This window comes from Neopelma chrysocephalum, unplaced genomic scaffold (genome assembly GCF_003984885.1).
Source record: "Neopelma chrysocephalum unplaced genomic scaffold, ASM398488v2 Primary Assembly neopelma1_23, whole genome shotgun sequence".
NCBI lineage: Eukaryota > Metazoa > Chordata > Aves > Passeriformes > Pipridae > Neopelma > Neopelma chrysocephalum.
Genome location: NW_020897691.1, coordinates 2,042,299 through 2,065,012, shown reverse-complemented (window position 1 = coordinate 2,065,012; position 22,714 = coordinate 2,042,299). Strand labels below are relative to the sequence as shown.

General features: G+C 38.1%; 1 protein-coding gene across 10 annotated transcripts in view; it reads left to right on the top strand.

Moving 5' to 3' along the window:
* The window catches only part of WDR64 (WD repeat domain 64), a 72,070-nt gene that overhangs the window by 43,464 nt on the left and 5,892 nt on the right, over positions 1 to 22,714 (top strand). For 8 of the 10 annotated variants that reach the window (XM_027684274.1, XM_027684250.1, XM_027684259.1 and 5 more), the window contains 13 exons: positions 3,016 to 3,142; positions 5,154 to 5,302; positions 6,321 to 6,444; positions 7,700 to 7,869; positions 9,692 to 9,862; positions 10,728 to 10,858; positions 12,148 to 12,240; positions 15,818 to 15,905; positions 17,253 to 17,295; positions 18,522 to 18,655; positions 20,047 to 20,152; positions 21,805 to 21,857; positions 22,249 to 22,358. In XM_027684274.1, the coding sequence (XP_027540075.1) occupies positions 3,016 to 3,142; positions 5,154 to 5,302; positions 6,321 to 6,444; positions 7,700 to 7,869; positions 9,692 to 9,862; positions 10,728 to 10,858; positions 12,148 to 12,240; positions 15,818 to 15,905; positions 17,253 to 17,295; positions 18,522 to 18,655; positions 20,047 to 20,152; positions 21,805 to 21,857; positions 22,249 to 22,358 (1,499 nt within the window). The remainder of the gene's footprint in view (positions 1 to 3,015; positions 3,143 to 5,153; positions 5,303 to 6,320; positions 6,445 to 7,699; positions 7,870 to 9,691; positions 9,863 to 10,727; positions 10,859 to 12,147; positions 12,241 to 15,817; positions 15,906 to 17,252; positions 17,296 to 18,521; positions 18,656 to 20,046; positions 20,153 to 21,804; positions 21,858 to 22,248; positions 22,359 to 22,714) is intronic. The other 2 variants (XM_027684225.1, XR_003534361.1) reach the window with 2 other exon arrangements.

Here is a 22,714-nt window from a genome sequence, read left to right as displayed (position 1 = left end):
ACTTTTTCAAAAAGAAATATTCCTTAACTTACAAAAAGTATCGGGATGATGTGAGAGTTTGGAAGCACTAAATGTGTGTTACTGTTTTCTCTAGAGAGTTGTTGAGATATTTTATGCAGAACAGTGTTTTAAATTCACTTTCTTATTCTTAACTAGCAGTAATTTGAAGGGATTATGTTTTGGTGGGGGAAGAGGGAGGGGCAAAACCTGAACATCTTTAGTCCTTCCCTATCTCAGTTAATTACAGATAGAAAGGAGAACAAGAGGATTTTCTTCTTCCAAAATCAAAGCATATTTCCACAGTGGCATCCTCATAACAACCCAGCAGGAGATAAGTGTTCCCGAGCCTAAACTTTATTGTACTAAGACTATATAAAAGATTTATTTACCAATTTTTTTTTGGCCCTATTTGCCATCTTTTTTCCGTTTCTGTCTGCTCTTCACGTTTTAGTAAAGTTACTGTCAGTGAAATGCTCCTCAGGCAACTCCCCCCAGTCACCTCCGAATTTCTAAATAAGCATGCCTTTTGTTGCCTCTCTTCATGCATGAATTCCTGCACAGTCATGTGGGCTGATGCAGATGAACAGCAGTGACCTTGTATCTCGGGACCATGCTGGTGACTCCTTGTGTGGGAGTTACTCATGTAGAACACTGGTTTATGTAATCTCCTCATCCCTGCCCATGGGCTGGGAAAAGGAGGCAGCCATAAGGAAGGGAAGAGATTTATGAATGCTGTAATGTGTCTAGGTTTTTGCTGTCACTCTAAATAACTGCATTTTCTTAATGTGGTACTGGCATTAACAGCTGAACAAGCAGCAATAGCGCAAGAGGCTCTTACTTATATTCATTTGTGCTGTAAAAACACCTTCTCTTCTTATTGCTTTAATAAAACATCAAATCCATATTTCACTTACTGACCAATTTAACTCTGATAGTCCATGAGACTATTAGAATCATCTTCACTTTTGTTTTGTGTAACTTCACTAACTCTGTAACAGATCTGGGAGATGTTTATGGAAAGGTTATTATATCTCTGTTCAGTGATTTATGATTTTCACCTGACTGTAATATCTCCATAGATACCTACTTCTGATTAATCTCTTACACCTGTTTTTACATGCTCTAATTGTGAGTGTACCAGAATTGAGCTTGGTGATCCACCTGCAATATTGCCCTAACTTTCTCAACTTTCATCACCGATTCATTTTCTGGTTTTTGCTGGTCTACTGTCAGCTGGATGAACAGCTTCATAATTTTTTTCTATTCAAATGGCTTTCCTTTTTCAAGTCTTCTCAATGCCTGTTTTACTTTTTGTATGCTTTAGAAATTGCATGTCTGAGTGAACTCCTGAAATGTAATCACAAGTCGATCAGAGGAATGTGATGGATGTGATTCTTTTGACTCAGTACTCTCTCAGAGAAAATTTAATCTCAGTGAGAAGTTATTCAGAGTCCTTTCTTTTTGAGTTTTCCTGAAAACAAACAAAATATTAAGGAGAAATTTTCTTCTACTTAACATTCTTAAACACTCATACATGAATTTCTCTCTGATGCCAAAGTTGCTCTGTTTAAGCACTGATTGATGTATGTTTCTTCCCTTCCTTTTCTGAATTTTGCTGGATCCACTGTAACATCCTTTAAAATCAGCTTATGACTTTTGTCAATGCCCACAACACTCAGAATATTGATAAAAGCATTGTACCAACATGTCTTTGTGTTAAAATCCCAATTAAAAGTGCAGCCTCACCTATAGTAGCATAATTGAATGAATACAAACAACTTGCACAAATGCCTATATAAAAGTCTCCACAGTTTTAGCAAGTAAATAAGAATTGCAGGCAGATGTGATGACAGAATAACTTCTGAGAGCATAGTAGGGTTATTTTGCAGGGAAATACACAACACTGAAAGCCATGGGATCGGAGAAATTAAATCATGGATCCTTGCAATATTACAGAATCACAGAATCGCAGAATATGCTGAGTTGGAAGGGACCCACAAGGACCATCAAGTCCAACCCTTAACCCTGCACAGGACCATCCCTCAGAGTCAAACCATGTGCTTCAGAGTATCATCCAAACACTTCTTGAACTCTGGCAGGCTTAGTGCTGTGACCACTTCCCTGGAGAGCCTGTTCCAGTGCCCAGCCACCCTCTGGGTGAAGAACCTTTTTCTAATATCCAACCTAAACCTCCCCTGACACAACTTCAGGCCATTCCCTGGGATCCTGTCACTGGTCACCACAGCAAAGATCTCAGTGCCTGCTCCTCCTCTTCCCCTCATGAGAAAGTTGTAGACTTGAGAGCAGTTTGCATGGGATAGCAGTAAGTTCAACACAGCTTTTGAACAGGAAGATGAATAAGTGCTGCTAACATATGATTATTGATGAGTAATTCAAGAGTTTAAAGCAGGTGCTCTGTTTTCTGTTGAAACTGAAAGTGAGAACCAATACATCTAATCCCTCTAGTGCTTCTCAGAGGATGGTACCCTGACTGTGATTGGTAGCATTTTCCTATGGAATTTTAGATGCATAAAAATGATGCTTCTGCAATGTGTCCTGATCCTGATTTTCTTGAAAATCTGCTGTCAGTTAAAAGTTTCAGGAATTTCTTTATCCAGAACCCTCTGAAATTTATCTGTGTACTGTTGCACACCATTTCATAGTTCAGTACAAATATAAGTTTTTAAACAACTGGCATTTACCTGTGTGTGACTGAAAATTACGACACAATGGAGACATCTTGTCATTAAGGAGTAGAACCAATTCTCATGAGATCTGGTTCTCCTGTGGACTTATCAGGTCAAGATTACAAAAATCAGCCTTTCTGTACCTTTTATGCTTAGTAAAATGGGTAAAGAGATACCTCTGATATTTGTATTGCTTATTTTGGGATTTACCATGCTTAACAATGTGATTTATGTTGGAAGCTATAATATTACTGTCATAGAAACAAAATGTAGCTGACAATCCAATTAGGATACAGTACTAGCTTTTCTCCTCTCTCTCTCCCTCTAGGTTTTTAGAGTGTGGGATATACAAACCCTTGCACCGCTGCAAGTCTTCCATGATAATCAAGGGAGTCCTGAAGAGTTGGATAGCTTTCCCATGGTATTTGACAATGATCACGGTGTACTTATCACTGGTATGTTATTGCAGTTGATGTATGAGAGCATGACCCTTCTCCTAGAATGCAATTTCCTTTATGGTGATTTCCTTTATGATTGCATACAACTGAAGTTGAGTTCAGGAATAGGGTGTATGAGAATATACAGAATACTGAGAGGCAAGGGTATTTACACATTAAGATCATTTTAAAGTGGGTTATATCTGGTGTTAATTTCAATATCAAAATATACGTGAAAATATGCAGCATAGGAATTAAATGCAAGAACCAAAGGAAATGAGAAAGGCTTCTCTGAAGGTGAGGTGAGCCTCCCATAACAAAATTAAACTACAGATATTGTTCTATAGACTTGTCATTTCTTGAAAGCTACTAAGCTGCTGATCTTCCCCTAACAATTCCTCTAGCACCCTCCTCCTCCCATTTGGAGATCAAAACAGCAACATAAAGTCTCTGGGGAGCCCTCACAAGTATATTCAAACTCCTTATTTAACTCAGTAGCTACAGACAGCCCCACAATCTGCGGTGTCAACAGACATACTGCTCGACTGATGAGGAATAAAATATTGTGGGAACTCAATTCTGGGCTCTGTTTCCTGACTCTGTAGCAGGGAGCCTGGAATTTCTGAGAGACCAGACCTTTGCAGTTGTCACTAAGGATGTTAGTCTTCTGTATCTAAGACAGAGACTCTTGAAACCAGAAGGGTTTGTCTGCCCCAGAGATGTAGTCACTGAAAAAAACCAGCTTTGAACTTCTTCTGGGGCTATAGAGGCCTGAGTCATACCAGGAAAATAAGGTAGTTGTCTTTGGAGACAGCTTTTCTGTCCTTGGATTAGAAACAAGGCACAAAGCTTGCAAAGCTTGTCAAATCTGAGATGAATATGAAACATTTTGTTTTCAGTGAACTGGTAGTTTCTGCTGAATCTTTTGATTACTAAAGGATACAGATACTATCTTTAGTTCAAATTTAAGTTAGTGAGATTTTCAAGGTTTAGTAATGTAGGGAATATAAACAGATCAATCCTTGACAAAATGGGGTAACTTTGCCCTTGTAAATAATGATTCTATAAGTGCCTAAATATTTGTGAAAATCTGGTCCTGGACTCTGTTAATGGTTCCATTAAAAGCCTAAGGGAATGTCTCCTTGCCCTGAAGAGGGCAAGAGTCTGAGCCTATATGTGAGCAAATTAATTGTCATTGATATGTACCTGGCTCTACGGAGGAGATTTTCACTTAGTAGTTCAATAATATCCATAAATCACGGCTCACCTTCATGCTTCATTTGAATTTTGCCATAGCTTTCCTTCTGTGCCTTTTTCCAAGCTGCTGGCCTCTGTGCCTGGATTTACACCAAGGATTAGGCAATTTCATCCTTTGCTGTGTTCTCACTGCTACTCCTCTGCTGGTAGATGGGCAATGATATTGCATGTGCATTCTGGCTTAAGAGTACTGTACAGACCTTGTCCTTTCTTTTGTCTTGTTGTTCCCATCTGCTTCTGTCTTTGCAACTCTTCTAATCCAAGAACACTGGGAGGTGTCTGGAAAACACCATTCAGACTCGCAGTGCTGTGTAAAGGAAGGTACTGGAAAGACGTCATCATTCCCTGCAGATAGAATTGCTTTGTCTGTAAGAACAAAGCAGACACCAGAATTTATTTTAGTGATAAATCTCACTGTTAGATTTTTATTTAATTGGGTTCATTCTATTCCATGCCAACCAACTCTGGGACTAGGGGATTTATGACTCCTAGTAATTTGCGGTCAGGGAATCAATCCTATCAAAGGTGGGCAGATGGTTGTTTCAGGCAGGTAAATACTTAGCCGTTGTTTAACTGGTGCTTTGAGGGGAGCATGTGTGAATGTTTTCTGCTTCAGAGAACAGGTATTCTCAAGTAACAGGAAATATTCCTTATCCTCTCCAGAAGAACGCAAACAAACCCTGTGTTTTACGTAAAATCCTTTTATGTCCAGGGAAAGTAACTGATACTATGGACAAAATATATATATTCTCACTTCTCTCACCCTGTGCAGGTTCAGATGTCATTGATATTTATCCCCTAGCTAACGTGATAGAAGATACAAGACAGCTGCCACAGACACATGAGAAAAGCATCAATGCTCTGATTTACAACAGGGCTCTTCACCAGATTCTCACCATTTGCACTGAGTCAATACTGAAGGTGAGTGTAAGTTGTCTCCATTTATATTGAAAAATAAAATTCTCAGCTTTTTTGTTTTGAATAATTTATTGGGCAATTTGATAAGTTATTAGTGTTTATTATTCTAAGTGTTTTTTTCGTGGCTATTTTTGACTTCCAGGGAAGTGGTAGCCATGATGAACCCTATTTGGGTTCAGAAGATCCAACTTTTCTTTTTAACAGTGTGACAGTGATCATCAGAGGTATCAAGAACATGTAGTTTTCATCAACTGTTGGCAGATTAGATGGCAAGATTTGTAGGGAGAGGTAGCATCTTTTATTGGGCCAGCTGGTGATGCGTGCCATTCCTGTGGAGAAAAGCTGGTTTGTGTATAGGCTTGTTCAGTTTATACACTCAGTAAAGATGTTATTTCTCACTGTAAACTCTGCCTTCCCTAGACCACAATGGCTACACCATTACAATTTCAAGATAGTTTGGGGCTGCAGAAAATCAGATCCAGACAGTGCATATGAAATCAGTGGCTACTTCATAAATCCAGTTGAATCTGAGCTATCCCACTACAGCAACCAACTTTTTAAGGCATTGCTTATATTTCTAAAAGAATTAGTTAATGACCAGAGATAGTTCCTACATTTTTGGAACAAATGTTTATGTAAAGCCTGATTTTTATATTCTGCACCGAAATTCTAACTGAAACCATCCTTTCTAGTTAGATTTCTTTGCTTTTGCACTGCAAATACTCATTTGATTTAACATCAATCTCTCTGAATTACCTCACAGCATACATACTACATAGAGCCTCCCTTTGCCAGAATAGCTTCTCTGGGGACAGGGACATTTTCAGGGAAAATACACTAGTATTTCGGTAAAAGAACTTGGTAGTGTGCTGTTGTAACAGAGATGTTACAGACATGTGAAACAGAGACAACAGGAAGTGAAAATTTGCTGTTGACAGTAATTTCTCCAATTACATTAGAACACATTGTGTGACAAGTTTTAGAGGATGTATTACAAGTAATTATCATATTATTTTTTCAGGTCTGGGACCTAGAAACAGGATATCAGATATGTCAAATCGAAGATGCACATGGGGTGAATACTGAAGTGACCTGTGCAGCCATTGAAATAAATGGTTTTTATGTTGCTACTGGGGCATGTGATGGTAAAGCAATTAAATAATTACTACATTTTTATTACATTTTTTTTAATGACATATTACATGAGCAGACAGAACTCTTTGTCTTGACTGTCTCAGTGACAGCAGAATTAATTTTGAATGCACAGCTGCCAGTCTGTGGAAAGGGTGTGTGTGGGGTGTCTTGGTTGGGTTTTATTTGATAGGTTCTTCACAGAAAGGTGATTTTTGGCTGCTTGGGCTCTGGTACTTTGATAGCCTGTTACTTTCTGGAAGACTGTCTCCAAAGCTCTTGGTCTGAAAAGTTGTCTCCTCATAAGATTTAGTATCTAGATCTATAACTAAACAGCTGCAGATGAAGAATGGGAGGTTTTAAATTTTCTAATATCTAAGCTTAATTTTATAGTGTCTGCAGTCACTGAACACTAGAAGATAGATATAGATAGATGTATATATTTTTTTCCTTAATTTTTCACATCTGTTGTTTAGGGTGCATGAGTTTTAGGTAGCGTGACAAGACCTCACCAATACACAAATGCACACTGAATTCTTCAGGAAGCTTTAATAATTTTATGTTTTGTTAACATGACTGAATAATTCTCACATTCAAATGTTCAAGAGTACCCACCTGAATTATTAAAATATATAAAATATATGAAATCTGCCTCACATGAAGAGGAGATGGCCTTTTCCACACATCATACTGGCTAAAATTTCTTGTTTCTGCTTGGGAGCAGAGACTGCACACATTATGGATCTTAAGAGCACAACAGAAGGTGAATGCTGTCAAGTCTTACAAAAGGGAAGTTATACATAATAATTTCATCACTTAAGAAAATACTGTAGCTCTTTCTCCCCAGTAGCTCTGTGGGATAAGTCCAGCAATCAGGTCCCTCTGCTCATTGATGTAGCTTAGAACTTGAAGTCTTCTCACACACTGCTTGCTCCCTGATAATGCTATCCTGTAACAGAAGTAAAGTAAGCAGAAGTCTTTTATCCTGGGCTACAAAACATAACAGACATGGGAAAAAAGATGGAAGAATGGAGATCATAGTGGTAAAGATGTTATCTGGTATGTTTTTTTGTCCCTAAGTCTGCTTTGCTAAGAAACACACACGATGTTGCAATTTTTGAAAGACCAGTGACCTAGCTCTCAACCTTAAGTTAGATTTTCATTTGTCTTGTCTTTTCCCTGTTTGATCCTATTCAAGCTTCTGACTTTGAAGCACAGGGTATTGATGAAAGTTCATTCCCTTTTCTACATTTTGTCATCCCTGTGTAGGAACAGTGAAAATTTGGGAGTTTGAAAGTGGGCAAGAATTTAAAGCTTTGCCTTTGGCCCAGGACAGCGAAAATGAGCATCGCGTACTGAAGATAGTCTATCTGAAGGCTGATGAGAGTCAACATGCACTTCTTGTTTTGGAACAGAGAGGGGAGATGAAAATCATTCAGGTTTTTCAAATAGACTTTTTTTTTTCCCTAATTTCATTTGGTAACCCCTAAATTTTGAGGTAAAATAGAACTACTTCATTAATTAGTAGATGAACTTTTAGAAACTGTCAAGGAACAGAACTTTTAGAAACTGTCAAGGAACAATCTAGTTTTTCAATGTCATCAAATTAGCTTTCTGCCTTTCTGTCTAGTGTTGAAATGTTTATTAGTCCATTGCTGGTTTTCAGCATTCTGATAATTTCTTTCCTTGCATTTGCTTTTTCATTTGTGATTGAGGTTTCAGTAGTTAGAGATCCTTTAAGGCCTTAAAATATTGCTGTTGTTACTATAGATGGCTTTTACCTTATTTAAAGTGTTTCTAAAGAGAATATTTTGGTGAAAAGATTATTTTATTTTATTTTTGTTTAAAATTACTAGGTTAAGACAGTGGCTTCTTAGGAACTGATACAAAAAACACAAATCAGATTGACTTGCTGGGCTTGATTTTGAGCATCTACTCTGTGTTCCCTTCAGCTAAAACTAACAAGATGCATTTTCAGCTTACTATAATTTCATTTATATAGTTTCATAATAATTATAGGGACAAACCATGTTTCTGTGGAATTTTCTGTCTCAAATTGGAATGTTTTACTTGGGACAAAGTTCTTCTGAAACTTTAAATCCACCATGCGCAAGGGAGCAAAGGTTGTTGGGAGAAGCAATAACTTTTAGACAAATGATACATTTGGGGAAAAAACATACAGGCTTTCATCTCAGTAAATAAGTTATCCTTTTGAGCCTCCTGCTAATAAAAAGCTGCTTCATACAGAGTTTGCTTTTGCTATTCAGACTTTTCTGAAATACTCCATCACACCAATTGCTCCCCAGTGTTATTACTGAAATTGTTAAACAGTTCATTTACTGTAAATTATGTAAATGTATCCCTTGACAGACAGGTTGGTGAGGAGTTCAATGTCCTTCAAGTCTTTATGAATCTAAGTACATTAATACTGTTTCACGTACGTGTAGATCTACATTTTCCCACATATGTTTCTGTGATAATGAGAAATAACGGTTGTTATTAGCTTTTTAAAAGTCTCCAAATATAGTAATTAGCAAGGTAAACTGGAGTAGCAGCCCAAAACATTTCATCCTTTGCAGGAATCTACTATAGATCTCTCAATTTTTAATCCTTCCCCAGAAGTATTTCTTGTTTGATACACTTAGTATTATAAGATTTACTAAAATCTTAATTATTTCTTCATTCTGGAGCTCAAGACGTCTATGAAAACAGTAGAAAACCTAAGGAGCTGATTTCAGTAACACTTCTCAAAATGGACAGAAATATCAATGTTAGAGCAGGTACTATTTCTTATAGTCAGAAAAACTCTCAAAGTAACTCCCAGTTGCCTCTAGGCACAATGAGGAAGAATCAATGACTTGGGGCTGTAGCTGAACTGTGGCTTCTTCTCTCACACAACTGGAACAGCTACCAGTTTTGCTGGATGTTTTGGCAGATATGAACTGGAGAGTAGCAATGTTAATGAAATAAACAGCTATAAATAAGAGACAGCCTATTTTAAGGAGGTTAAACTGAGTAAAATTAACAGCTCTGAACTCCACAGTTGCACAGCTTCTAATATAACAGCACGTAACTTAAGGTGAGCTGGAATATCTCTGGATGAAACTTCAGTTTGCATTGTAGGCATGTTCTAGTTGATACCTGTAACAGTTTTTGTAATTTGGCACAGAAAAAAAGCTTTGGATATACACTTGCTATAATTTTTTTTATGACTAGAGAAATCCTTTTCTTCCTCTTTCATTAAGTCAGTTATTTTAATAGGGTAACTCAACTCAAACACATCTACATGTCGCATGGGTGCTTCCTGATGCAGTGTCTTTTCCACGAAGGAATCCAGTTGTGTATCTGTTACTGAAGCCTGACACCTCACAAGATTTTTTTCCAGCTATTCGGCTGTTGTCTAACATCAGTTCTCTGAGTGATGATACAGAGGTGAGAAACACTTCAAAGTTCCACATCATTTACAGAAGATTGGAAAGTAAAATGTTTATTGTGCTCCCAAGGATTTCATGTTTTAGCAACAGGTTAAGAACCAAATAAGTATTGCCCATTGTGGTCTCTTCCAACCTTATTCATTCAATGATTCCATACTTTTCAGTACACTGAAATAAATACACAAAAGGAGATGTTCTAAACATACACTTCTCGTTCCTATAAAATATAGTAAGTTGAGGTTCTCAAATAAACTCTTCTAGAAATGAAATGCCATTTATACTATAGCTAGGCTGACCTGCAGTAATAGTGGCACATAAAGATCAAGTTGAGTATCAAAGTGATTCCATTTTCTCTTCTTATTGCTTTGGTAAAATAAGATGTCAAATTTATGTTTCAATGGTTGACCGATTTAACTTGAATAGTCCCTGAGACTTAAGTCCTGTTTTGTAAAATTTCACTAACTCTGTAACGGATCTGGATGATGTTTATGGAAAGGTCATTATATCTCTGTTAAGTGACTTATTCCTTTAACTTGATTATAGTATCTCCATAGATACCTACTTCTGATTAATCTTCAGCTCTTATACCTGTTTTTACGTGCTCAAATTGCAACTGTGCTGTAAATAGCAGGTGAGGTTGGAGGCCCTGTTCTCTGCAGCAGGGAGTCTCCCAATATTATCATTCTCTGCTTCCTTCTGGTGCTTCTATGTAGCTCAAATACAGTAGTATTAGAATAGCATCCAAAATGCAGTTGTCGTAGACACTGTCTGTTTAGGCATTTTGTTAATTTAACAGTTAAAACATTTCACTGCCTAGTGTCCATTTGCTCCTACTCACACTTTTCTTTTAACTGTCTTTGTAGAATTTTGCACCTTCTGTGGAAATTAACTGTTTTGCTGTTTTAAAAGTAGAAGGATGGAGTTTGATAGCTACAGGAAGTGCAAATGGTGAAATAATTTTGTGGGATTTTGAATCTGCCTCTGTGAGATGCCTGTAAGTATTGCTTTCATGGAGGCCGTTTGATCTACAGTATTTCATACAAACTTTCCAAATGGCATACTGGAAATTCTAAGATGCCCAAATATAAAGGGTGATTGACAAGCAGGAGTTAAAGTAGCAATTTATGTTGGCCCTCCTGCCTTCCACTTCAAATTACTTTGCTAGCTAGTCCTGACAGTGCAGGTAGGAGAAGTGATCAAGAGAGAGAGTCATTTGGGGAAGGGATTATGTAATTAAGAATAGTGTTTAACATAACTCAGCACTGCCACTGAAGGAAACTCTCACTATGTCAATCACTCTGTCATTGACTGGAGGCTGCTACTGAGCTGTAGAAACATCCTTATTTTGGAAGTTTTTGTGTTTGGGAGGACAGCTGGAAATAATGCTACTTCAGACGATAATGCCAGATGTTCTACATTATCATATCACTGTACATACCTAGAAGACTAGGAATCACATTCAATGAGGAGAAAACTGATGTGATTTTGGAGGTTTGAGATTAAAGATCTTTCACAGAAATTGACAAAGAGTGCTCACTCTTTGGATGGTTCCATTTACTCTTAATCACGTTAAGCTGCTACATCAGTAAGGTGAACAATGGCAGTATTTCTGGCTAGACTCAGTGGAGCAGCATGGAAGTATTCCTGTGCTGGTGAAGGAACACATGCCTTTTAAAACCATACAAAGTCAATACTTAATTATCCTACCCAACAGTTTCACAACATCCTTACGGTGTAAAATTGGCATGTTTGTGAGAAAATGAGCTGAGTCTTTCTGTACCATGGGAAATAATCAAAACTTAACTGCAGTTCTGACTCTGGCTCTTACTTTGTATTTGCCTCCCTATATATGAGGCAGGCAATTCATTTGGATACATGGAAGACAGGAAAGTCAATGCTTTGTAAGGAGAGTTCAGATGACTTTTTGAATGCTGGGAACAAGATACTATGCTAACATTAACTTAGCTAGTTAACTTCAACATAAGAGACTTTATTTGTCTCTTCAATACTAATTCTCAAGAAAATACTTGGCTGAATGAAATTTTCATCATTCCATCAGGTACCTGTTTTTCCTGGCACAGGCACATTCTGTATGTGCTCTTCACTGACATTAATCCATCAGAACTGATTAACTGATTCTGAAAAACTGTCTAAAACTTAAGTGATATGTATTCTGGGAAATAAAAAGTTTAATTTTTTTAACTACAGATTAAGTTAGAAACGTTTTCTGGGAACAATACACAACCTATGTGACATATCCTGTACAAACATCTTTATTTTCAGGCATGAAACTAATGAAGACAGCCAGGATTCAGTTTCTCAAGAATCTGGAATCAATGCCATGTTATTCCTTGTACATAGTGCTTTTACTTCCAGGTAACTTTTGTCTTCCTCAGGGACGGGCACAATCACTTGGAATTTTGTTGTAGTAAACAGATGTAGTGTTTGTCCAAGATAGCTGATTTAAATTGAGATTTTATTTGTATTTAATCAATTCAAGTCCAGACAGTTAGTTGACTTTCCCATCCTGAAACCTTTGTAATGCTTATCAAACCATATTACATGTTCTTTTTTCCACTCAGATATCCTTTTGTCCTCTAAATGACCTCATAAGTCTCAATTCTATTGAAAAATTCAACAGAAGTTAGCTTTTGCCAGGTATCAGTTTTCCTATGTACTGTAGATTCACTTGCTCTTATCTCTGTGAGATAACTGTGTGACAGCAGGCTTTTTATTTATAGTATTTTTTCTTTATATGTATATTTTTATATATATTCTTTATATATGTATATTTCTCTTTTTTTTTAAGAGAGAGGCAAGCTCATTGAAGTTTGCAGTGTCAAGTTCAATCTTAAAACAAACTAGAAGCTGTCATAGGCTGGTAGTGTTGGATGAAGAAAAGAATTTTAGACAAATGTGCTCATGTTGAGAGACAGTCATTGCACCTGTACATAACTTCAGAACTGCTTGTCTTCCAATGGATATGCAAAGGCAATGGCAGCCAAAAGGACTCAGTATGGTTTAAATACTTATGCAGCTTTAATCTTTTAGCAATTTGGCAGCTTTTTTGCTGTCATGAGTTATAAAGCTGGTCTTATCTTGCTTTAAAACCTTCAAGTAGCTTATGCTTTTACTACATGTAATAGCATATGCCACTTAATTGAACATAAATTCTCTACAATGACTTTGAATCATATAGGCTTAGGATGTATTGTATTTACTAGGAAGGTATCTGGATGAATTTGATCATACACATACACAAAATGTTCAAGCATGCTAGCAAGTCTGTAAAATCAGACACTTAAAATTGCAAAGTCATGGCCATCTGACCAAATTTACGTAGACTACTGCATACTTTCTAGATGGGTTTTACATTATCCCACTTTATCAAATACTCCTCCCCAAAACAGAGCAGCTGTGACATTATGTGGAAAGAATCACTCAATAGCATAGTCTGAACGTTTCTTGACTTGGAAACAAAAATGGTAAAGACCACATCCAATTTTTTTTCCTGATTTTCTTCCACAAAATCTTATTTCTGAGAATTTTCGTAACAGATTGAAAATAAGTTTCTATAATTAATTAAAAACTATTTGCAGAGCAAAGCACTGTGTAAAATGAAAGGGAACAAGCCATTGGCATGCAGTGAATTTTTCCCCGTCACTTCTTGAGGATGAATTCCAGTGTTACTTTTGATGTACTATGGATTTAATTTGCTCAAAACTCCTGACAGGAGAGGTTGGCTGTGTAATATGCAAATATTGCCAAGTTACTTTGATAAATATACAAAACCAACAACCCTTAGTAATAGAATCATAGAATCAGCAGGGTTGGAAGGGACCTCTGAGATCATCAAGTCCAACCCGTGATCCAACACTGCTATGGTTACTAGAGCATGGCACTAAGTGCCACATCCAGTCTTATCTTAAAAACCTCCATGGACGGAGAATCCACTACTTCCCTGGGCAGCCCATTCCAATGCCTGATTATCCTCTCTGTAAAGAATTTCTTCCTAATATCTAATCTAAACCTCCCATGGCAGAGCTTAAGACCATGCCCTCTTGTCTTATTAGTAGTTGCCTGGGAGAAGAGACCAACCCCCACCTGGCTACAACCTCCTTTCAGGGAGTTGTAGAGAGTGATTAGGTCTCCCCTGAGCCTCTTCTCCAGGCTGAACAACCCCAGTTCCCTCAGCCTCTCCTCATAGGACTTGTGTTCGAGTCCCTTCACCAGCCTTGTTGCTCTTCTCTGGACCTGTTCCAGCACCTCAATATCCTTCCTGAACTGAGGGGCCCAGAACTGGACACATTACTCCAGGTGTGGCCTCACCAGCACTGAGTACAGGGGAAGAATCACTTCCCTGGACCTGTTGGCCACACTGTTCCTGATACAGGCCAGGATGCCATTGGCCTTCTTGGCCACCTGGGCACACTGCTGGCTCATGTTCAGCTTCCTGTCAATCCAAACTCCCAGGTCTCTTTCTGCCTGGCTGCTCTCCAGCCACTCTGTCCCCAGCCTGTAGCGCTGCATGGGGTTGTTGTGCCCAAAGTGGAGGACCCGGCACTTGGCCTTGTTGAACCTCATCCTGTTGGAATCAGCCCAACTCTCCAGTCTGTCCAGGTCCCTCTGCAGAGCCCTCCTGCCTTCCAGCTGATCGACACTCCCCCCCAGCTTAGTATCATCTGCAAACTTGCTGATGGTTGACTCAATCCCCTCATCTAAATCATTAATAAAGATATTAAATAGAACTGGGCCCTACACTGATCCCTGGGGGACAACACTAGTGACTGGCTGCCAACTGGATGCAGCACTGTTCACCACCACTCTCTGGCCCCAGCCCTCCAGCCAGTTCCTAACCCAGCACAGAGTGCCCCTGTCCAAGCCGTGGGCTGCCAGCTTTTTCAGGAATATTCTGTGGGAGATGGTGTCAAAGGCTTTGCTGAAGTCCAGGTAGACACATCCACAGCCTTCCCCTCATCCACCAGGCAGGTCACCTGATCATAAAAGGAGATCAGGTTGGTCAGACAGGACCTGCCCCTCCTAAACCTGTGCAGGCTGGGTCTGATCCCTTGTCCATCCTGTAGGTGCTGTGTGATTGCACTTAGGATGATTTGCTACATAACCTTGCCAGGCACTGAGGTCAGGCTGATGGGCCTGTAGTTTCCCAGGTCCTCCTTCTGGCCCTTTTTGTGGATTGGTGTGACATTCACCAGCTTCCGATCATCTGGGACCTCCCCAGTGAGCCAGGACTGTTGGCGGATGATGGAGAGTGGCTTGGCGAGCTCTTCTGCCAGCTCCCTCATCACCCTTGGGTGGATCCCATCTGGTCCCATTGACTTGTGAGGATCCAAGTGGCTCAGCAGGTCGCTAACTGTTTCCTCCTGGATTACAGGGGGGGTATTCAGGTTCTTCTCTCTTTCTACAAGCTCCAGAAGCCAGCTGTCCTCAGGACAACCTGTCTTACTGTTGAAAACTGAGGTAAAGGTGTTAAATACCTCAGCCTTTTCATCTTTGATAACTATATTCCCACTCATGTCCAACAAAGAATGGAGGTTTTCCTTACCCCTCCTTTTGCTATTGATGTACCTATGGAACAACTTTTTGTTATCCTTCACAGAAGTGACGAGATTAAGTTCAAGTTGTGCCTCCATCTCTCTAATTTTCTTTCTACATGACCTAACTATATTCCTAAACTCTTCCTGAGTAGCCAGCCCTTTTTTCCATAATCAGTAGGCTCTCTTCTTTACCCTAATTTCCTTCAAAATGTCCCTGTTCAGCCAGATCGGTTGTCTTGCCTGCTGGCTTGCCTTTCGGCACACTGGGGCAGTGTCTAATCAGTCTCGTCAATTCAGGCTATATTTTTATGCTTTATAATGCTGGGTGATGTTGATTTCCAGTTATCAAACAGTATCTTCAAGAATGTCAGTGATCTTCAATACTTTCTTTCGTACAGGAAAAGGAGTTCCCAGCCCTCTACTACTGTGAGGGTTGATGTCAGTGCCATCCCAGAGCATGAGAGCAGTTCTTTGAACCCACATAAGGTAGGTAGGATGGCTTCATGGATTTGGTAGCATTCAAAACAAATTTCTGTTGTCATTTCAGCTTTGGTTTTAAAGTCCTGTAGCTTACTAAAATGCCTCCATAACACTGTACACAAAACGAAATATCAGGAATTACGGAGAAATGAACTTTGTTCACCTAAACTGACTGCGGTGGGGAATTAAGAATACGTTGTCAGTCAGCTCGCTCTGTGATACATGGGATAGCTGACTATCAACATGTTTGTCAGATGCTTATCACTAGCAATTCTGAATTTCAAATAGGGGTACAGAAAAATGCAACGGAGAAGGTAAAACAGTCAAATCATAAAGTACTTGAATAAAAGCAGAACCACATCTACATTGCAGCCACACCTGCTTGGATGCATTCTTTCAAATGACAGAATTTTTTAATTTACCATTAATATGTCAGTGTCTCAGTCTGTTGATTGAGACATCTCTCTATTTTTGCTAAGTATAGCATTACGGTTTTTGTGACACATTTTGCCTTTCTATGCCAGAAGAACATGCCATATTTGCAAAGCAACAAAAGGTAAGTAGGCAAAATCCTGCTACATCTCATATTCTTACCAGCATTTTGTTTCAGAGCATGCACTTCAACAGATTCCCAAGTAGACATGGCCTAACTGGCATCTGCAAACTAAAGTATTCAATGTACTGTGCTGTGTAGTCATTAGAATAACAAAATGGACAGTCATTTGCAGCTCTTATAAAGGTCCCCAAAAGCCCCACACATATCAATAAGTAGGATGAGATTGAAGTGGCTTGACTTCTAAGATACCTCAAACACTCCTGGCTGCATAGTTTTTCCTGCCTTATTTGACTTGGCAATTTTTGAGGCTGATTACTGTCAGCCTTGGGGATCCTCAGAAGCCTGTATAGTAAGGCACAAATGAGAGACTGTGACAATTCTCTTACTGAAGATGCAGATGTGAGTAAATGTTATTGGTATTTATGCACTTTGTTAATTTTTGCTCAAGGCAGTAACAAGACTATATGCATATTATAAATGAAAGAGATCTAGGTTACATTCACATGATTGTAAATTATTGACTTTGCTTGTCCTAAATAACTAATTCTATTCAGCCAAATTTACATTTAACATGCTCCTAAATTCCTGTTAATTTAATTTATGACTTTTTCTTCTCTTCATTTGATTCTCTTCAAAGGAAGTGCATCTTGTCTTACACTCGGTGGAAATTGGGGGAATATCTGAATCCTCCAACTAAAAAAATTAAGTTCTTAAAATAATTTCAACTAGAGAACTGTTCTGTAGTTACATCAAAGTTCCATTTTCTAATTCTGTTACATTTTATTCCTTGCTTTTAGGAAAATGTGGAAATTGATAAAGTTAATACTGAAATAACAACAGGTATGAAAAGATGTTTTTCGTTCTCTGTGTTGATCTGTGAGTTCTGCCCAGATTACTATGGAAACTAAGTTTGTCTGGTAAACTGTGTTTAGAATAATTGGGATGCCACTAGTGGATGACATCTCATCATCATCTGCTCCCTCCTGATTTGCAGTTATTTTGCAAAAGCCAGGCCAGAATGCAAGATATGCAAGGCCTTAATTGCTGGGTTTTTTCCAAGTAGACATAATGACACCTTTCAGACATTTTGCAAATGTCAACTACGCAGGCTTTTCTTCCACATAAATATTCTGGCAATGAATTATTGAAATAGTATAGCAAGAGCCAGCTTGAGGCAAGCATGAGTGAATGGCCTCACAGACAAAATCCTCAAAAGTGGGTGAAATTTTAGAAGGAAAAATCTTCTTATAATATATGGCCTTAAAAAATCATAAGAGAGAGCCAAGTGCTTAAGAGTTAAAGCTGTGGAAATGGAGTTGGTGAATTTGCAAGAAGCAAATCCTCTAGATTCTTCTGAATCTTTTAGACATCCTCTGATGGAAAGCAGAATTTACCAATAACAAAAAATTTGATCATCTGCAATATGAATTTAAGATTAATTTATTTGGCAAAAAAAGCATGCCCTGAAACAAGAATATTCCTAAGCCTTGTAGCTGCCCAATGAAACACTCATGTTAGATCTTGCATCCACTGAATGAATGTCCACTTGACTGAGGATCTTCATGGGACCTGCCAGCATCTCCAGCTCTGGGGAATTCACAGCAAAAACTCAAAAAAGGTTCTCTGTGACCTCCACCTTGCATTTAGCAAAAGTTTTGGACTGAATAAATAAGTATAGAATAAATAAGTATAGAAATCTATGCTTCCAGAATTGATGTGCCATTTAGTTTATGACAGCTTGTCAGCTGTCCTGATGACCCCTGTCTTGCACTCCTTCTCCACCCTCACCTGTGCTTGCATTTCTGTAAAATCAATGGTTCTGCTCTATAGAGGTTCCCAGCATCACAGAGCAATAGTTCTGGTTGTTTTAGATAAGATCATGAAGATTGTTCTGATTTCTTTTCACTTGTCTTTATCCATACCTGTAGTGTTTTCAGAGTAATGCTATCTTGATGATGGAGTTTATTTTGAAATTCACTTTTTTTTCTAGTGTTATGTAATTTTTGTGCATTCAAAAGCAGTACTAAAAGCTTCTGATAACATTTATGATCATTCATGTTCCAAAGCAGAAGACACAGCTACATCTGAGAATATCCAATACCCAAAGATGAATATACAGTCATCCAAGGCTAGAGTAGGACACTCACCAATACTGGCTTCTGCTCATGAAAGTGGCTGTATCCGCCTATGGAGTAGTCAGGTAACTAGCTGAATGTCTTTGGGATGGGACTGGACCACTGAGAAGATAATTCCACTAATCTTTGGAAAATTGCATTTTAACTAGCAATTGCAGCAGCAGACATTTATTGCATTTTTTGCTTATTAGTTTCTTCCATGGACACAAATGAGTTCTGTTTTAATAACTGTAGCAGGGAGTAATGGCAAGTAGAAAATGAAGAAACATGATTTGAAATAATTGAAACTGACTGTAAAGTTAAGTGAAAGTCTAGAATTTGATTTTTCACTCACAACATTTACCTTCTAAGAAAGGATAATAGGCGAGGCAGAGTGTCCTGCTCTCAGAAGAGGAGAAATATGTCTGGAACATTGCACAAGCCAGCTAGCACTAGGAGGGTTACAAACCAGGAGTGAATAGTATTCTAACACATAGTGTCTACAACTATTATGATCTTGAAAAGCCAATCCTGCAATTGAGTGCTGAAGGCTTAGTTGTCATATCACCTCAGATTTCTGAGACTCTATTACAGAAAACTTGTTACTTTAAACAAGAGGTACAAAGTAAATATAGCAAGAAGGGGAGGTCATATGATAGATAATATTGGTCATTCTGGCAGACAGTGATCATAATAGGTCAGCCATGTAAGGCTTTAACAGGAATCCCAGCAAAGGCAAGTCATAGAAAGAATTTTTCAGAACTAAAAGGTAACCTTGCAGATGTTTCATGCAAAAGTAGACTATGATGGTAAATGTATCCACGTAGAGTATGTGTGGGCTTTGTTGTTTGTTTGTTTTTCTTTTTAATTCATCATTGATATATTAGTCTGCTTAGATTCCTATAAGATTCTCCAAGTTCAGATGACAGTGATGTCATCACTGGCATGATTTTAATCATCATTACATGGATGACAAAATCAAGAATCTCCTTACCAGCAAGACATTCTCCCTCATATTCTCCCAAACCTGAAGAGGCAATAAGGGAGAAAGTCTACTGGTGCTTACTTGAAAAATATAACAAGTTGGTGAAGGAGACATCATGGGCCCATTTGCAACAAGAAACAACTTTTCAATAGCAAATGAGGTACATAGCGATAATATTCCACAGCAAATGAGGTGTAAGTGGTGAATTAGGGGTAGGTACAACTAGACTGAATTGCCTGAAGAATTAAATAGCTTGTTCTTTTGATGTAGAAGAGACAGCAATCCAGAAGAATATACCACAGCTGTCTTGGTCATTCAATAGATTTAGGAATTTATCTTTTTTAGAAGCTTTCTGAATAGATGTGAGTTCAGCAATACTGAATAGATAAAATCAATGGCACTCGACCTCTGGTGCATTATTATTTTTAATGTAAGTATTATAAGATAAATATGTGATGTTTACTTATGTATGTATGTATTTATTTATTTTAGGGAGACTTAATGAAAGAACTTTTGCCATTTTCAAAAGATCCCTCAGGTCCTCTGACAGTACTATGTACAGACATCTCCACTAAAATACTTTTGGCAGGCAGTAAAGGTGAGTAAACATGTTCAGGGCAGTCTGTAGGACCGCAAAATATCGCGCTGCAAATATGCCAAAAATGTGGAAACGAAGGTCCAAGTGTTGCTGTATTTTTTCCATCAAAGCTGAATAATTGAAAAAGGTGTTTTGTTGTATAAAAGGATGGTAGATTAAAGCTTAGCATTATAGCATTATCAGTAGCATTGTTTTCATAAAAGACATTACAATTTTTTTCACTCACATACTCTGCATATACTTCCCATCTAAATTATGGTATCAATACCAAGGGCAAAGATTACTGCTAAGAACAAGCAAAAATTTCAGATCCATAGTAATAATGCTAAATAAAAAGCTGCAGCTGGGGCTGTACCAAGAGCCATGATTCCAACACTGTTACGGAGTGCGCAGTAATGGCTCCAGCAGTACACTGCTACTATAGAAAAGCACTTGTGTCTGTGCTAGCAGCTCATTGCTAGATTTCTACTTTCACACCAAATCTGGCTTTCATTTGGTAGAATGTCCAAGAGTTTATCTGCTGTCTGATTCTTTTCCAAACCTTTGGAATCACTCTGGCAATATTCCATCTCTGGGTCTGTCAAAAGAGATTTTTTTACTTTAATGTGTCACTTTTCTTCTCAAATAACTATTAGAACTGTTTTCTGCCAATTTCCTGCTCTTATGCTGACAGAAATTGGATGGAACAAGAGGTTTTTTTTCTCATTTGTTTCAAAACTGAGCCACAGATTGACTTTGATATTGAAAATGAAGAGGAATTTCCACCCTCTCTAATTCAAATCAGTAAATGAGTTCAGAAAGGCAGCATGCACCGAACAGGATTTTAATTAGTTGTGGAAAGGTATCCCCATTATTACCTATTCATTTGATACTCTCCCTTTGCCTTTTTGTGTTTGTGTCACTGTGTATTTGCTTTTCATGCTTTTTGCACCCTTCTCTGCAATGCTGCTACCAAATTCCTGTTCCAATTACAGATTTTTCCTTGTTAGGAAAAGGTCAACTTCTCTGCCAGCCTCCTCGCTTGCAGATGTACAGTCCTAGAAATTAGATGTGACCAGTATGAAAGTTGGAATTACACAAAAGATTCCTCTGTCTAGTAGCAGAAATGAGAAATGAGGCAACTTCATCAGGAAAGAGGGAGCCTAGGCAGGAAACTTATCAGTTGTGGGTCACAAGGAAAGTGGTTCTTTGATTCTTGTTTCACGAGTACACTAAAAGGTTGTAAAACATTAAGCTGTCATTATGTATACAATTAAACTTTGTCCATTTTACCAGGATTGAAAACCAATTTAATCCCCAGGAAGCTTTTGTACCTCATCTGTGCAATAGACAACTGTCTTGGCAAGATGACTCTTATTTTTCACTCATGTAATTTAAAGAAAAAACTTTATGTGTTTTCCATTTCAAACCTCTCCAGTTAATTACACATTGCTCAAAATGAGTATATACATTTCTTTGCATATCAATTAATTAATAGTCCATTATTTCTACTCTGTGCTTGACAATGAGATAGTGACATTCACTGTAAAATGACTGACCTGTAGTCCCTGCTTTATTCTGCCCAGTGTTTACTAAGAACAAATTGCAGCAACAAGTGAATGTGTAGCACTAATGAAATTTGTTGATGTTTTGCTTTCTCCTTTCTTAAACAGAGGGATATGTTATCTGCTGGAACATTGCCTCATTCTTAGAAGATAAAAAAAAAGTAAGGAAAAATCTGTCAGATTTTCTTAATTTGAACATTATACCAAGATAAGAGAGAGAAAAATGGATTCAGAGCTCTAGAGAGACTAAAGATATTTTATGCATGTCTTGTGCTTGAAATAATAACTTGATGCTGTGAAAAACAAGAAAAACATAATTAAATGGTGTTAGCATTATTCCGTTGTGTTCCAAGAAGGTACGTTAAGAATGAATTTATCCACGTCCCTTGAGTGGTGTTTCTACCATATGCCATTTGCAGGCTGTTTCATGGAGGGATTACTTTTTCATCTCTTCTAATTTTCAGAAAGACATGGTGATAAGTCCACTAAGTTAGCAACCATGGTGGGATACAGAACTGCCTCAAATGTGGTTATGTTGCTTTTTTCCCTCAGCAAGTAAAGGAGAAGCTCTGCTGGAGGGCACACAATACTGAAGTGGTTGACTTATTTCATGAAGAGGAGAAAAATGTGGTAGTGACAGCATCCGTTGATGGTTCTGTCAGGTACAAAAATGACGAATACTTTTACTGCTATGGCAGATCAGTTGAACTGTCTTCAGTTCCTCTTCATGCTGGACTTGTATTTAGGCTAAAACTTAAAATAAAAATAAAATCACTGAAGAAATTTTGTGTAGATCCGGCTCTGGTGGCATCACCTTACTGTAGGAACAATTCAGGATATTGGTACCTTTTCTCCTCAGTTTCATAAATATAAAGTGAACTGTTTGTTTGTTTTCTGTTTTTACAACAACCCTCTGAAATTTTTTTTACTTTCAAATTACATTATACAGTGAACTTCAGTCTCTTTGTTGTTCTTTTATGACGAGCATACTGAACTCTAGAACAGTGCTGCAGAACTT